This window comes from Myotis lucifugus, unplaced genomic scaffold (genome assembly GCF_000147115.1).
Source record: "Myotis lucifugus unplaced genomic scaffold, Myoluc2.0 scaffold_2, whole genome shotgun sequence".
NCBI lineage: Eukaryota > Metazoa > Chordata > Mammalia > Chiroptera > Vespertilionidae > Myotis > Myotis lucifugus.
The window spans coordinates 26,391,328-26,406,099 of NW_005871050.1; the positions used below are offsets into that span (position 1 = coordinate 26,391,328).

General features: G+C 42.2%; 1 protein-coding gene across 1 annotated transcript; it reads left to right on the forward strand.

Moving 5' to 3' along the window:
• The first annotated feature begins 9,414 nt into the window (after positions 1 to 9,414).
• Positions 9,415 to 9,899, forward strand: KCNE5 (potassium voltage-gated channel subfamily E regulatory subunit 5). The gene has a single exon (XM_006082337.1). The coding sequence runs from the start codon at positions 9,468 to 9,470 to the stop codon at positions 9,897 to 9,899; it is 432 nt and encodes a 143-aa protein (XP_006082399.1). The 5' UTR covers positions 9,415 to 9,467.
• Positions 9,900 to 14,772: the final 4,873 nt, after the last annotated feature.

A 14,772-nucleotide genomic window follows, 5' to 3' on the forward strand; every position in this document is an offset into this window, starting at 1 on the left:
TTCTAATGGCTCTGCTATTAACTAATGAGGGACTTCAGGTGAGACCCTTCTCCTTTCTAGAAAATAAGGGCATAAGGTGAGCCTTACAACACAGAAGTTGTTTGTTATTTTTCTGCTAGCATCTGTACAAAGGACATCATACAGAAGCATTATAAAGCGATGGTAATAAAGATTATAGACTCTTGTTCAAGTCTCAGTTTGGCCACCCACAAGCTACATGAGTTTGGGTAAGTCACTTAACCACTTGAGGCCTTGGTTTCCTCATCTGTATAATAGAATCATATCATACCTACCTAACAGGGTTCTTGCAAGGATTGAGATAATGCATACAAGTGCTAACACAGTGCTTGGCGCACATAAGCTTTCAATAAAAGCTATTATAACATAGAGCTGAAGCTTACATTTTAACAACTTTATCTAAAGTTTGGGTGTACATTTAGTAGTCAGCAAAATTGGAGGGAATCTTTAAGTAATAAAGCACAAATAGTCAGGCATACCCTTTTATAAATACAAGGATAAATATTTCATGCGTACAAGAGAAGGCTAAGTGTGCAATTGAAGTAGAGAGTTGCAAAAGTAACCATAAATAACTGGAAACCTCAGACAGTGGTGGAAGTATAAAAAGATACAGCTACTCTAGGCAAAGGTCTGGCAGCTTCTTATAAAACTAAACTACATCTTCCCAGTGACCCAGCATTCCCATTCCTAAGTATTTACCCAAGAGAAAGGAAAATATACATCCACAAAACGATCTTTATGAGAACATTCATAGCAGCTTTACTTTTTTTTAATAGCCAGAAACCAAATGTCTATTTGCAGGGAAATTGATAATAAATTAACAAACTGTGTTATCATCACACAATGGAGTACTGCTCATCAAAAGCAACAAACTACTGATACTTACAACAACATGGATGATTCTTTTTAAAAAAATATATTTCTTTATTGATTTCAGAGAGGAAGGAAGAAGGAGAGAGAGATAGAAACATCAATGATGAGAGAGAATCATTGATCGAGCCCGCAACCCAGGCATGTGCCCTTGGCCAGAATCGAACCTGGGACCCTTCAGTCCACAGGCTGACGCTCTATCCACTGAGCCAAGCCGGCTAGGGCAGATGATTCTTTTTTTTAATATACTTTTATTGATTTCAGAGAGGAAGGGAGAGGAATAGAGAGATAGAAACATCGATGAGAGAGAATCATTGATTGACTGCTTCCTGCATGCCCCCAACTGGGGACCGAACCTGCAACCTGGGCATGTGCCCCTTGACCAGAATCGAACCTGAGACCCTTCAGTCCACAGGCCGACGCTCTATCCACTGAGCCAAACCAGCTAGGGCATGGATGATTTTTAAAGACATCAGGCTGAGTAAAAGAAGTCTAATACAGAAAGTTCACACTAGCCCTGGCTGGTGTGGCTCAGTTGATTGGAGCATCATCCATACACTAGTTCAATTCCCAATTAGGACACACGAGGTAGGCAACAGAACGATGTTTTTCTCTCACATCTATGTTTCTCTGTCTCTCTGTCTCTATCTCTCCCTCTCTCTAAAAATCAGTATATATGTATCCACACTATATGATTCCATTTATTGAAATTCTATGACAAGCAAAATCAATCAATGATGAAAAAATCAGAACAGTTGTTGTAAATCAGAAAAGTGGTTGTCTCTAGGGATGAAGGGAAAAGATTGCCTGGGAAATGACATGAAGAGACTTTCTTGAGTACTCAGCAAATGTGCAATTTATGCTTGTGTATTTCATTGTACATATGTTTGACCTCAAATTGAAAAAAATAAAAAGCAAATACTGAACTCTAATTAAGGATAGGTGTGTGGAAAGTGCTTAGGAGCGAAGTGTACCAATGTCTGCAACTTAAAAAAAGACAGATATATGGAGTGATGGATAGTGAGGGATGGATAAAACCAGTATAGAAAAACATTAGTGGTAGAATCTAGCTAGCAAGTAGCAAGGTGTCCACTGTAAAATTCTTTCAACTCTATGTTTAAAATTGTTTATAATAAGCTTTTGTGAAAAAAAAATATTACCACAAACTTCCACATCTTGCACAGAACAAATAATTTTCAAACTTGAAAGGCTTCATTGGAGGAAGGCAGACCTCAGAACTGGGTAAATATTTCCTGAGCACCTACTATGTGCCAGTCACTGTGCCAAGCTAGGTAAAAGATATAAAGATGAAAAGCACAGCACTTGCCCTCAAAGGGTTTGTAAGGACCATCTGATAAGCATACATATCACTATTATGCTGTAGAATTGCTAAGGAAAGTGAAATTTCATCTAGTTGAAAGTATCTTAATTAGTCTCCCTACAAAAAAGAAATGATAATTATGTGACGTGTGAGAGTTGTTAGCTAATGCTATGGTGATAATCATATTGCTCAAATCAACACATATACCTCAAACTTACACAATGTTATACATCAATTATATTTCAATAAGAACAATAATTTGTAAAAAAGAGAGAGAAATGTGGCATTGAAGACATGCTGTGTAGTTATTGCTGCAAAAACTGGTATGATCAGAAGACATATTCAAGTGAGAGCAGAGTGTCTTCAAGGCCACACTAAGGTGATAATTTGGCCCGCCTATTTAAGAATTTTGAGCCAAGTGACATCCTTAAGAAATTGCTAGGAGAAAGGGGCTGCTGCAGTGCACACCATTTCTTTAGAGGGATTTCCAGGCAAAGGAGCTTTTTACTTAACTGCAATGAGCTTAGGGAGCAGGTGGAAGCATCCATAGGGAAGAGGGGGTTCTGAATGACCCAGGAAAGCTCAGAAGCTCGAGAAGATCTTGGGTTCATCTTCTGGGAAACACATTTAGTCTGTGCCACTTTCCTACTTCTTCCCTTAATGATGTTGTGGCTCTGTAAAGCTCTACTGGTTGTTTACAGCCAGCATCCATTTTGATTGTCAGTCCATTCTGACTGGCCCATGCCTAAGATATACTGCTGTTAAATATTTTTTATATCAACTCTTCCCACCTCATAGGGTTCTTGTAAAGTTAATTACTATAATGTACGTAATATGCCTATCACATGGTAGGTATTTGATAAATGAGATCAGGGACCATATTTGATGCTTCAGTATATGGCCTGGATATAAGATGACCTCATCACAAGTCCACCAAGACCCACAAGAAGTCTCTAAGGTAGATACTTGAAGACCTTGAGGTCCATTCCAACCCACAAATACTGTGATCTTTACCAAACCCCAGTTCCCTCAAAATACTGCACATGTTCCCATGGAATAACGCAGAAGCCCCAGTTGCACCCAGGAACTGTCCCATTTATTCTTCCCCTCTTTTGAGAATGGATTTACTGTGGTGGATTATGGCAGGCTACACCCTCAAGATGGTGCTGTTAGGAACAGGTAGGGTGAGTTGCAACACAGTGAGCTCAAAGTACTTGGGATCTTCCTCTTTTCAAACAAGGCTTTGGACTCTAGTGCTTAAAGCTTAAGTTCAAGGTCAAAAGTCTCTCCACACCAGAATTCTGGTTGATGTTTATGCCCACTGCTCTTCCCTCTTCAGTTTCTGGCACTCCCTGCTTTTCCCCAGTTCACGAAAGAAGTGACTGTGAGAGTTATAAAGCCATAGTTCGCCAATGTAACTTGTTCACCAAAGTGTCTCTAGGACCAGCACAGTGCTTTGAAAAGTGTAACATGCGATAAATATCTATATATATAAAAGCCTAATATGCAAAGTGTCCCCTCAGGAGTTTGACTGACCAGGAGTTCGATCATTCACTATGAGTTGTGCTGACCACCAGGGGGCAGCACGGACTGAAGGAAGGCCCTGGCCAGCAGCCAGCAGCTTCTAGGGACCCTACCCATGCACAAATTTTGTGCACTGGGATTCTAGTTTGTTAAATAAATGAATGAGTGAATTATGCTTTCTCAGCCTGTAGCTGATGCTTCATGAAGCCTCTTTCTTCCCTTTCCTCAGAGCCCATTGTGGCTTTGCCAGTCTCCTGCACTTCAACAGTGCTTACCATTTGTGACTGTCCCTTGGCAACCAGCCAAACTCAACTCAGTTCAATTCAACCAACTTTCATGGAGTTGCACTACTAGCAGGAAGCACTCATAGTGTCAAAGACTGGTGAAATCATTTCCTAGCCTGTGGTGTCTCAATTGTAATTTGAAAACAACCTTGGCATGGAATAGAACTTTTTCCAAAATATTTTGAAAATCTAAATACATGATTATAAATTACTTCCCTTTGTCAACATAATTGATTACTATTCAGGAAATAAATGACTTCTGAAGATGGGTAAACAGAAAATTATTCCACAGGTATGTAGCAGGCGTAGAAGGGGGATAGAAGGGTAGGAAGGAAGAAGACTCATCTTTGTCTGATGAATTTGCAGTTACATTAAGTGTGGTGGAAATAAGGGGGTTAGCATCTGAGCCATTCAGGGCTGGCCTGGGACTGGGAATTGAAGGGACACCCAGCACTCCCTTGCATGAAAAGAAAGTCAGAATACCCTCACACATACCTGTTGTTTTTTTCCTGAGTGTTGGACCTTTTCAAATTTTATAACTATTCTCCATTCCTGTTTCCCCCCATCTCCTACTCCCAATACTAGTCTTCTGTAAAATAGTAATGTACTTTTTCTCTGGTAATTATTTCTTTTATTGGATTAGAATTAGTCTTGTATGTGTTCATTAAAACATTATTTTTAATAACAATGTCCTAGAAATAACAAAAAATCTTATAGTAAGAGGTAATTTAAATATATAATGATAGAGGGAATGCAGACTGGTGCAGCCACTGTGGAGAACAGTATGGAGTTCCCTCAAAAAACTAAAAATGGAACTCCCATTTGACCCAATGATCCCACTTCTAGAAATATATCCCAAGAAACCAGAAACACCAATCAGAAAGGATATATGCACCCCTATGTTCATAGCTGCACAATTCACCATAGCTAAGATTTGGAAACAGCCTAAGTGCCCATCAGCAGATGAGTGGATTAAAAAACTATGGTATATCTACACAATGGAATACTACGCTGTGGTAAAAAAGAAGGAACTCTTGCCATTTGCAACAGCATGGATGGAACTGGAGAGCATTATGCTAAGTGAAATAAGCCAGTCAGAGAAAGATAAATACCACATGATCTCACTCATTTGTGGAATATAGAGAACAACATTGACTGATGAACAGGGACTGATCCAAAGACAGAGAAACAGCGATCAGACTATTAATCCCCAGAGGGAAAGTAGGGGAGGGTGGGGGTAAGGGGAAGAGATCAACCAAAGGACTTGTATGCATGCATATAAGCCAAATCAATGGACATGGACAACAGGGGGATGAAAGCATGAGTGGGGGGGAGGATGGGGGTTAATGGGGGGGATGAGGACACCCTTGTAATACCTTAACCAATAAAGAAATTAAAGATAAAAAAAGAAAAGAAAGGAGAAAAATCATATTGTTTTTTTAAAAAAAAACAACAGATATTTTTGAAAAAGACCAGACAGAATTTCTAGAAATAGTAAAAGCAGTCAATTAAATTAAAAACTCAATGAGAAGGTTAAGCAGTGGACTAGACAGTTGAAAAAAGAATTTATTGAACTTTGAAAATAGATCAGAAAAATTACCATTCTAATCAATGCAAAAATCAAAACCAGAAAATAATATAAAGTAAAAATCATAATCTGTTTACCAAGTGGTAACCTTTTATTTTTTTTACTTTTTTTGTTGTTGACATTATTATAGACCAAGTGGTAACCTTTTGTTAATATTTTTTTGTGTATATATTTCCCTATATACATACATATATTGAGCATATATATATATGTATGTAATGTAGGTTATAGCAGACATAATAATATATTATAGCTTAAATATATAATGATAGATTCATAGTCTGGAATACTGTGTAGAAAATAAAATCCTATATAATAAAAGGCTAATATGCAAATTGTCCCCACGGGCAGGAATTTGACCAACAGGGAGCGGCATGGAACATGGCGGGCATCAGCAATGTGGTACTGGCAGGGGGGCAGTGGAGGCACTGCTGGCCCTGATGGACCCCAACAAGAGTGGGACTGCAGTGGGATAGTGGAGCAAGTGAGCAGGCAGTGCCAGGCCAAGGCGGGTGCAAAGGGAGGCCCCAGCCAGCAGTGGCAGCAGGCAGCCAGGAGAAGGGAGGCCCTGGCTGGCACCCAGCAGCCGCTAGGGACCCTACCCATGCATGAATTTCATGCACTGGGCTTCTAGTGATGTTATAAAATAAGAATTGACATAGAAAAATTCACAATATGTCATTAAATAAAAAAATAGGATACAAAATCATGTGTGAGCTGTGTGTGTGTGTGTGTGTGTGTGTGTGTGTGTATGCATACAGCACTGGTAATTTTTTTCTTGGTGTTTTTCTGTATTTCCCAAATTTTCTGCATTGAATGCTGCAGTCTGAGTTGGGGCACTACAAGGGGGAGTATAAAGACTCTGAGAACACATACAAAGGTTTCAAGCAAGGCTCCCCTCAGTTAGTAAATTTTGAAGAAAGCTAAAGGCAAAGAGAAACTCCGGAATATGCTGTTCTACAAGTGCAAAGGTGAGGAGATGGTGTCTATTGATGGTGAGGACGTAAGGCCCACCAAAAAAGATGGGATTCTATTAAAAAAGCAATGCAGAGAAACTCCGAGTTTCTGAATAACGGGTGAATTGATGGAAGTAGTATTGGAGAATTATTTTAGCCATAGAAGGGTGGATTGGGTTGTAGGCAGGGAGATCTGCCAGAAGACTCTCAGTTTGCATATTTGACCTGAGGTAATGAGAGCCTGGATTAAACTTGTGGCAATAAAACCAGAAAGGAAGGAGCAGGTGGATCTGAGAGATGTTACCAAGGAAGAATCAGAGATAGATATTCAAATTTGCCTAATATATGCCAAGTGGTAGTGGAAACCATATAAGGAGACACTTTCCAATGAAATGGATGTTAAGAGAGAATAGCTGAGGACTGAGTTTTCAAGGATTACAACAGTTATTGGGAGGAGGAAAGAAAAGGAGCCAGTGAAGGAGACAGAGACTGATGGCTTGCAGTGGTTCTCAACCTTCTGGCTCTTTAAATACAGTTCCTCATGTTGTGACCCCAACCATAAAATTATTTTCGTTGCTACCTCATAACTGTAATTTTGCTACTGTTATGAATCATAATGTAAATATCTGATATGCAGGATGGTCTTAGGCGACCCCTGTGAAAGGGTCGTTTGACCGCCAAAGGGGTCGCAACCCACAGGTTGAGAACCGCTGGTTTAGAGAGATAAGAAGAGAAAACTGAGAATTCAATGTCATGACAGCCAAGGGCAGCACAGTTACAGGAAGGAGTAAGTGGTTTGATGGTATCAAGTTCATCCTTGAGGTCAAACATTCAAACTGAGCAGAAACCCTTGAATTTGGTGAGGAAGTTGTTACTGAATTTATTTATAGAGAGAGGTTTTAACAGAAAGTTCTGAACTCTAGAAGGTTCCAGGGAAGACAAAGCTGGGGAAATAGAGGTAGCTCATGCATACCACCCATGTGACAAGATTAATGTGTTAGGACTGAGAAGAACAAGATCAAGCTTTGTCATTCTAGTTCTGCTATTTAACCACTTGAAGTGGTTTCCTTTTCTGAAAACAGGAATAATCCCACTAGCTCATAAACTGTTGAAAATATAATATAAGTTTAAGTGACTCCTTTTATGCTATAGTGAAGGGGCTTCTTCTTCCATGCCCCCCAACAAATAATCCCTAGAGATTTCTGGGCATGTTTTAAGAACAGTCTTTTACCTTAACAGTCCTGTCCTTAGGCTGGTACTATTTTAAGAATTTCCTGTATGTACCTTCTGGAATTTGTCAGGCCAAGTCACTTTGTCAATTCTTCCCTGAGCCCCTCTGAAGTGAAGACATTGAGGCACGGTGATTGGGAGGGAGCCGCTGGTCAGGATTATGTGTAATGTCTCAGATACCTGGGTAGAGGCTGTTAAAGCAAGGAAGGCTCTATTTGAGACCCCAAGTATAGTTTGTGCCAAACACATACCCCAACAACAGAGGCTGTATGTAGCTTCTTAGAGGATGGTAGGCAGAGGTACCAGAAAACCTTCCTTTTTAAACCATAGCACCTGCAGACTAAATGGCCCCTAGACTGCATGCTCTGGAACATGCAGATTGATTTTCAAGGTGTGCATAAAGGCGTATACTTTTCTTTCATCCTTTCTATTCTCACTTGGCAACCACTTGCAACCAGATCTAACCAGAACTACCTCATTTTTTTCCCTATGTACTGTCTTTTGAGCACTTTTCCTTTGTGAAGTTGAATCTGTTCCCAGTTTGATATACTGTGGATTGATCTTTGTCTTATTGCCTTGTTTCCCCTAAAAGAAGATTCCCTCTGAGAAAAAAAAAGTGGCTGCCACACAACCCATCAGGGCCTAGACCTGTGGCCAAGCTCTGGAGAGGTACAGTGAGTACTGGCCTAACTGGATGCAGGTGGGGGAAGTGAGTATATTTTCTAAAACTGGCAATTTTCAGTCCCTGAGCCATTTAGACAGTGTAGTCAAAGGGCCAGTTTAATGTCCCTGCTCCTTTTAATGGAAGAACTTGCTTTCCTTTCTGGGAAGGTGGCTTACCTTGTTAAAACGGGGTCACATCATGGATGGGGCACTCACATGCTAAGATGTGTGGGCATCTCTAAAAACATGTCAGGAGATCAGAGCAAGAGTATTTCCAAGGAGGTTGGTGTATTATCAGAAACTTTATTGGAAAACCAGTGAGTCCTATTCTGCTTTGGATTTTCTTGCAAGTGCCTAACCATTCAGTCACCGAATTTGGTCTGAGCGTCTTCTGAATAAGATACTGTCCTCCACTGAGGGAAGGAGGGCTAAAAAATTAGGCCAGGGTCCTTTGTCTATGATAGTAATTGCCATAAGATGACGAAAGGGGTCTCGGCTAACGCTTCACTGAAGAGCTGAAGGAACCCGGGGCAGGGACTGCTTTGGGGGGCCAGATTATTATACCTGGGGCAAAGCAGGGCCTGCAGGGCAGGTGGCCAGAACTTGGAAGGAAATCTCTTCCGAAGCCCAGGGTCCAGGCTTGGCCCCAGCAAGCTGCCCTGACAGCCTGTGATGCCTAGGGTCTCGCGCATTCCGAGTCCCCGCCCCCTTCCCCCTCCCCGGCCTCACCCCCTCCCTGTCTCCTTCTCCCCTCACCAGCTGTCCCCATTCCCTGGAGCCGCGAGACAGCCGGATCCTGGGAAGAGCCAGCCTGGGACTGGAGGGGGCGTGGTGGGGAAGGGGAGGAGGGGCAAGGGTTCAGGAATAAGGAGGCCCCAGCAGCAGGCACCCCCAGCCACTGTGTATCCTAGCCCGCGGGAGAGCTGGGTTCCTTCGCCTTGTTCTTTGCTAACGCTCGTCCAGGGGGAAAGGTCAGCAGGGTCCTGGAGCCGCCCTGTCACTCCCAGACAGCCATGAACTGCAGCGAGAGCCAGCGGCTGCGAACCCTCCTGAACCGCCTGCTGCTGGAGCTGCAGCACCGGGGCAACGCCAGTGGCCTGGGCGCTGGCCTCGGACCCAACAGGGGCATGGGGGTCGTGCCTGACACCTTCTTGGGCAGCGAGGTGACCAGTCCCAAGGGCGACGACGCGTATCTCTATATTCTGCTTATCATGATCTTCTACGCGTGCCTGGCCGGAGGCCTCATCCTGGCCTACACCCGCTCCCGCAAGCTCATGGAAGCCAAGGACCAGATGTCCCAGGCCTGCCCCGAACACCAGTGGGTCATGGGAGGCGCCCTGGCCGCAGCCAACGCCGAGACTGCCTCCGGTTCACCTGCTGAGAGACGCCATCAGCTCGCCCCTGGGGAAATGCCCGCCCTCGCCCAGAGCACCGAGGGGGTCTAGAACCACAACCGCAGCTCAGCTCTCTTATTATCCCTGGCGTGGTCCCTGCCTCTTCCTTTCCTCCTCTTCCAGGGTTCGCCTCACCTAAGGCCCACACAGTGATGAGCAGCCAGAAAACCTTGTTTGGAAGAAGCATCATCCTACCCACTCGGGGCCAGTTTCTCCCTCTTCTCTCTCCTCTCTCCTGCTTCCCCCCATTCACTTCCCCCTCCATTCCCACCCTACACATCCAACTGCGTTAAAACTGCCTCTGCTCTCTTCTCTTCAGACAGCCCACACTCAAGCCCTCTGGGAACTGAATCCAACACACCCAACACTTGGCACTGAACTGAAGCAATGAAGTCTATCAGGACTCTGGGCCATCTAACAGGCAGCTGCTCCAGGGGCTGCCAGGGACTGCTCACTCTGCAGAGCCAATGGACTTGCCATCACTGCCAGGCCCCGCTGCAGCAGCTCCAGCTTCCTGTTGCCTTAGGGACAGAGACAACGAAAATGGAGAGACTTTAGATATCATTTCCTTCCCTCCCTCTTTCAGCAGGGAGCTAGCAGGACATTAGGACGAGTCTGTGGAATAGAATGGACATAATAGGGACTGAACGGGGAGAGGGGCACAAATGGGAAGGGAAGACCTATGACCCAACTGTATGGTTTTCTTGCATCCAGTTGTCACCCCAAAGGTAACTTGCCTGATTTTTAGTAGCTTTGCCATCCATCTTCTGCGATGAGTAATCATTGCTGGATGAATCACCCCAATACCTCAAATGCTTCTCCTCTATTGGTTTAGTTGTTATGGCAGCTGTCTGCTTCATCCATGGAATGCAAGGCTCAGATGTCCCCTTCTCTGTAACCTGAGGAATGTCAGAGGCAGGTAATAAAGGTTGCTTAAATAATAACCTAAGACTCTTCTCTCAAAGATCCCAGCCTTGAGACCAAGTACTATTTAGAGAAGGATTTTTTGTTTTGTTTTGTTTTTGAAATGATGTTCAGGTTTGGAGGTTGGATTGTGGTGATATTTATATCTACATATCCAGTTCCAATAGGATAGATGTGATTGTGGGTGAAGAAAAGGTTTACAGGGCTAAATGGGTTATTTTTCAAGTGTTTCAAAAATTAGAACGACTTTTATACTTTTCCTTAATTCTGAAGCACTTTCAAAGGAAGAATTTCCCACTTTCCTTTTGCAGTATTTCAGGATACACTTAAAAAACTCCTCATACCTGTCATAGCTATTATCACAGTTAAATTTTAGAAGGCAATTTTGTAACTCTTGCAAACAAAGGGCTTATTAAAAAGAGGAAAAGGTCACCAAATAGTGTAAATCTTAAGTCAGAGGGAAGATGCTTGAACTAAGCAATCTTACCCAATGATGGATAAATTTAGAAGTGTATAATTATTGATTTATTATCCTTGTCTCAAGAAGGTCATCAGAAACTTGTCTGCTTAGGGCTTAAATGCTTAAACCTGATGATAGCTGTTTGGTCTTCATCAAATACACAAAATCACCTCTTAACACTAAGCCAACTTGCTTAAATACTGATGGTTTCTCAGTAATAGCAGGACAAAGATGTTATGGGTAACTTAAATGCATTGATAATACACAAACCTCGTCTGAGGCATTGATTTTAACTTCGTAGCCCATCTGCTATTTTACTGGAGCTATTAATAAGTTAAATGATCTTACTTTCATTCCCAGGGTCAACTCCTTGAAGATGCACTGGCCTTGCTCCATTGGCTCCTCTCCAGTCCCAGTTTCAGCACTAAGATAGCCCCTGTCGTGCAGGTGGGGGCCAGGGTTTGGGCAACAGTCCCAGACAATGATAGGAAGAGAGGGGATGTTGTGAAATCATCTCCAGGCCAGGCAGGAAGTCCTGAGTGGTGTGTGGAGGGAGGGCACATATATTTAGCCATGCCAGATGCATTCTGGAGGGGCCATTCCCCAGAAATGTATTTCAAGTACAACAGTGCCCCTCATTTATCTGGCATACCGAGGGACCAATAATTACAACAGTGTCTGTATTTCAGGTACAACAATGTCTGTCACTTATGTGGCATAATTTGGGACACAAGATTGTTTTATTAATGAAACATATAAATGAGGAAAGGAAGGAAGGAAAGAAGGAAGCTGGGATCAGTTCAGACAATGCCCATGACAAACATCAATGTGCCAGCTATGTAAAACAAATCTTACAGAAAAAAAATCTTGGTTTTAAAAATATTTTAAACTTTTTATGATGATTAGGTTAGTTATTAAGAACATGTAGCAAGAGTAGCTACAGAACTTCTCCAGTGGGAAAAAAGTGAACTAGCCTGGGAAGAGTGATTTCCTTTACTGCCAGTCGCTTTCTTCAAACACCTTCAGGGGTGTAACTGTGTCTCAGATGATGAAGTTTCCCAGAAGTCTGGACACTCTCCCACCCAGTGGAGGTATCACCGGCATTGAAGTGATCATATTGTGCTCAGAAAAATAGAGAGAGAAAAAAAGCAAAACTAGATGTTTGGCTAGCCTCCAGTTTTGATAATGTATTTCCTGAATAGCATGAGCTGACTGTACAAATTGGGAAAATATTAGCCTTCTCCTTAATGTGATTCTAATAAATTAGAGTCTGCTTTTTTCAACCCACTCAGCAGTCTATTTCTCTCTTCTGTGTAAGCAGATCCTGTTTCACTTCAGGTTCAGAACTTTGCTTCATAATAATAATTAAGAAGTTCCACAATCTTTTACTTGGAACTTGAGACGTGGAACAAAGCCTGACCAGAAGTTGTTTTGAGTTCCAATATCTGAAAGTGTTCATAGTGCAAAAAGAAATGGGAGCTTTTCTTCCATTACAGACATAATTCTGTGTTGTTGATTCACTTTTCTAGTGGGATATAAATGGGATCTCTCATTTTTTTGTATTTACCATCTTTGTTCCAATTTGCCATCTCTTAGAAACCAAAGATCTGCACATGATTTGTATCAACAAACAAACACTTTCCAAACAATAACAATCTTGCCTGAATGCTAAAGTAAATGTGGTGTTGGAGAGAAGGCAGGGCCAAAATCAGGGGAACTGGGGTCCAGCATTAGCTTTGCTAATTAGCAGGCTTTGTTCTCCGAGTGAAATACTTAACCTCTCTGGGCCGACTCCACTGGTGGGAATTTGACGGTTAAGTGAAATAACATGTGGGGAAAGGCTAGGGAAAGTACAGCAGCTATAAAAGCATAAGATGTTCAGTTTATATTTTCATTTTCCTTCTTTGGGAAGTTGTTGGGGGAAGAGGGAAGAGTAAATTCTTCATTATGTAAAGTTTACTCTCGTTGCTTAAAAAGAAGATTGGAGAGACTTGGCCACTAGTTGCCAGATTTCTGAGCCTAATTCCCCCATTCTCAGAATCATGGAATACCAGGAATCTGTGCATAACTGTCTCACCATCCTATTCTATTCCCCTTTTCCTAAATGCCCACAGTGCCTTTAACAAATTATGACAATAATATTGTATTTTCAGGGCTCCACCAGGACTGTAGTATAGATTTTGAAGACATAGGTCAGTGATTAAGAGAGGGCATAAGAGAAGAGAATGAATGGAAAGAAGAATGGGCTGCGGACTTTAGGAGGGAAGTAGGGGGAGAGCAATTTAAAGTGCTCTGTGAATGTAAGGGTGCATGACTGAGGACCAACAAGGGTGAATAGGTTAAATTGGTCAATAGTCAATCTTAGGTGAACTTGAACCATCTTTCAAAATGGCTTTAGGAGATATTAGGTGGGTGGTCACTTTTCAGCCCCTTTTGTTACTTGACACAACCTACAGTCTGTCCAGAAAGCCAAATAATGCTATTAATTTAACTCTTCTTTTTGTGCAAGATGTCAGAAAATGGGACCAGGTTACTGCTGGAGGCAAAGACCAACAGTAGTTAGCATAATAAATGCAAGGGGTCTGTCAGAAGGCTGATGGACCTTGGGCTGTAGCAAGGGCTAAAAGCTATGCACTGATTGTTCTGTTGAGATAATAGTGGCTCAGGGCAATCCCCTAACCCAGCAGAGATTCGGAGAGCCACTCCACTAGAGAGTAGGTCTCCGCCTGGTTCCCCCAATAACTTCTAAATTTATATTTCTTGTCTAGTATATCCATTTGCATGTGGCCCTTTCTCCAGATTCTGAATCCTTGGTGCAAAAGGTTGCAGCAGGTTACCCCATCAGTCCCCCTTCAGTTGTGATTTGAAGAAGAGCAGAGTCTTGGTGGCCTTGGCTTCATCCTCTGAAAAGAATGCAGATGATACAGGGGGATATCTCATATACATATATATCTATATATCTATATATCTACATATCTACATATCTATATATCTATATATCTATATATCTATATATCTATATATCTATATATCTATATATCTATATATACATCTATATCTATCTATATCTATCTATATCTATATCTATATCTATATCTATATCTATATCTATATCTATATCTATATCTATATTAGAGGCCCAGTATCTATATTTATATCTATATCTATATTAGAGGCCCAGTTCATGAAATTCATGCATGTGTTGGGTCCCTAGTGGCGGCTGGGGCCTTCCTTCACTCCATGCTGCCCCCTGGTGGTCAGTGCACATCACAGTGAGTGATCCAACTTCTGGTCGGTTGAACTCCTGAGGGGACACTTTGCATATTAGGCTTTTATATATATAGATATACATTATATATATATATATATATATATATATATATATATATATATATATATATATCCTAGAGGCCCAGTGCACAAAAATTTGTGCACTCGGGGGGGGGGGGAGGGGGGGCCCCTCAGCCCGGCCTGTGCCCTCTCGCAGTCTGGGACCCCTCAGGAGATAACGACCTACTGGCTTAGGCCTGCTCCTGGGTG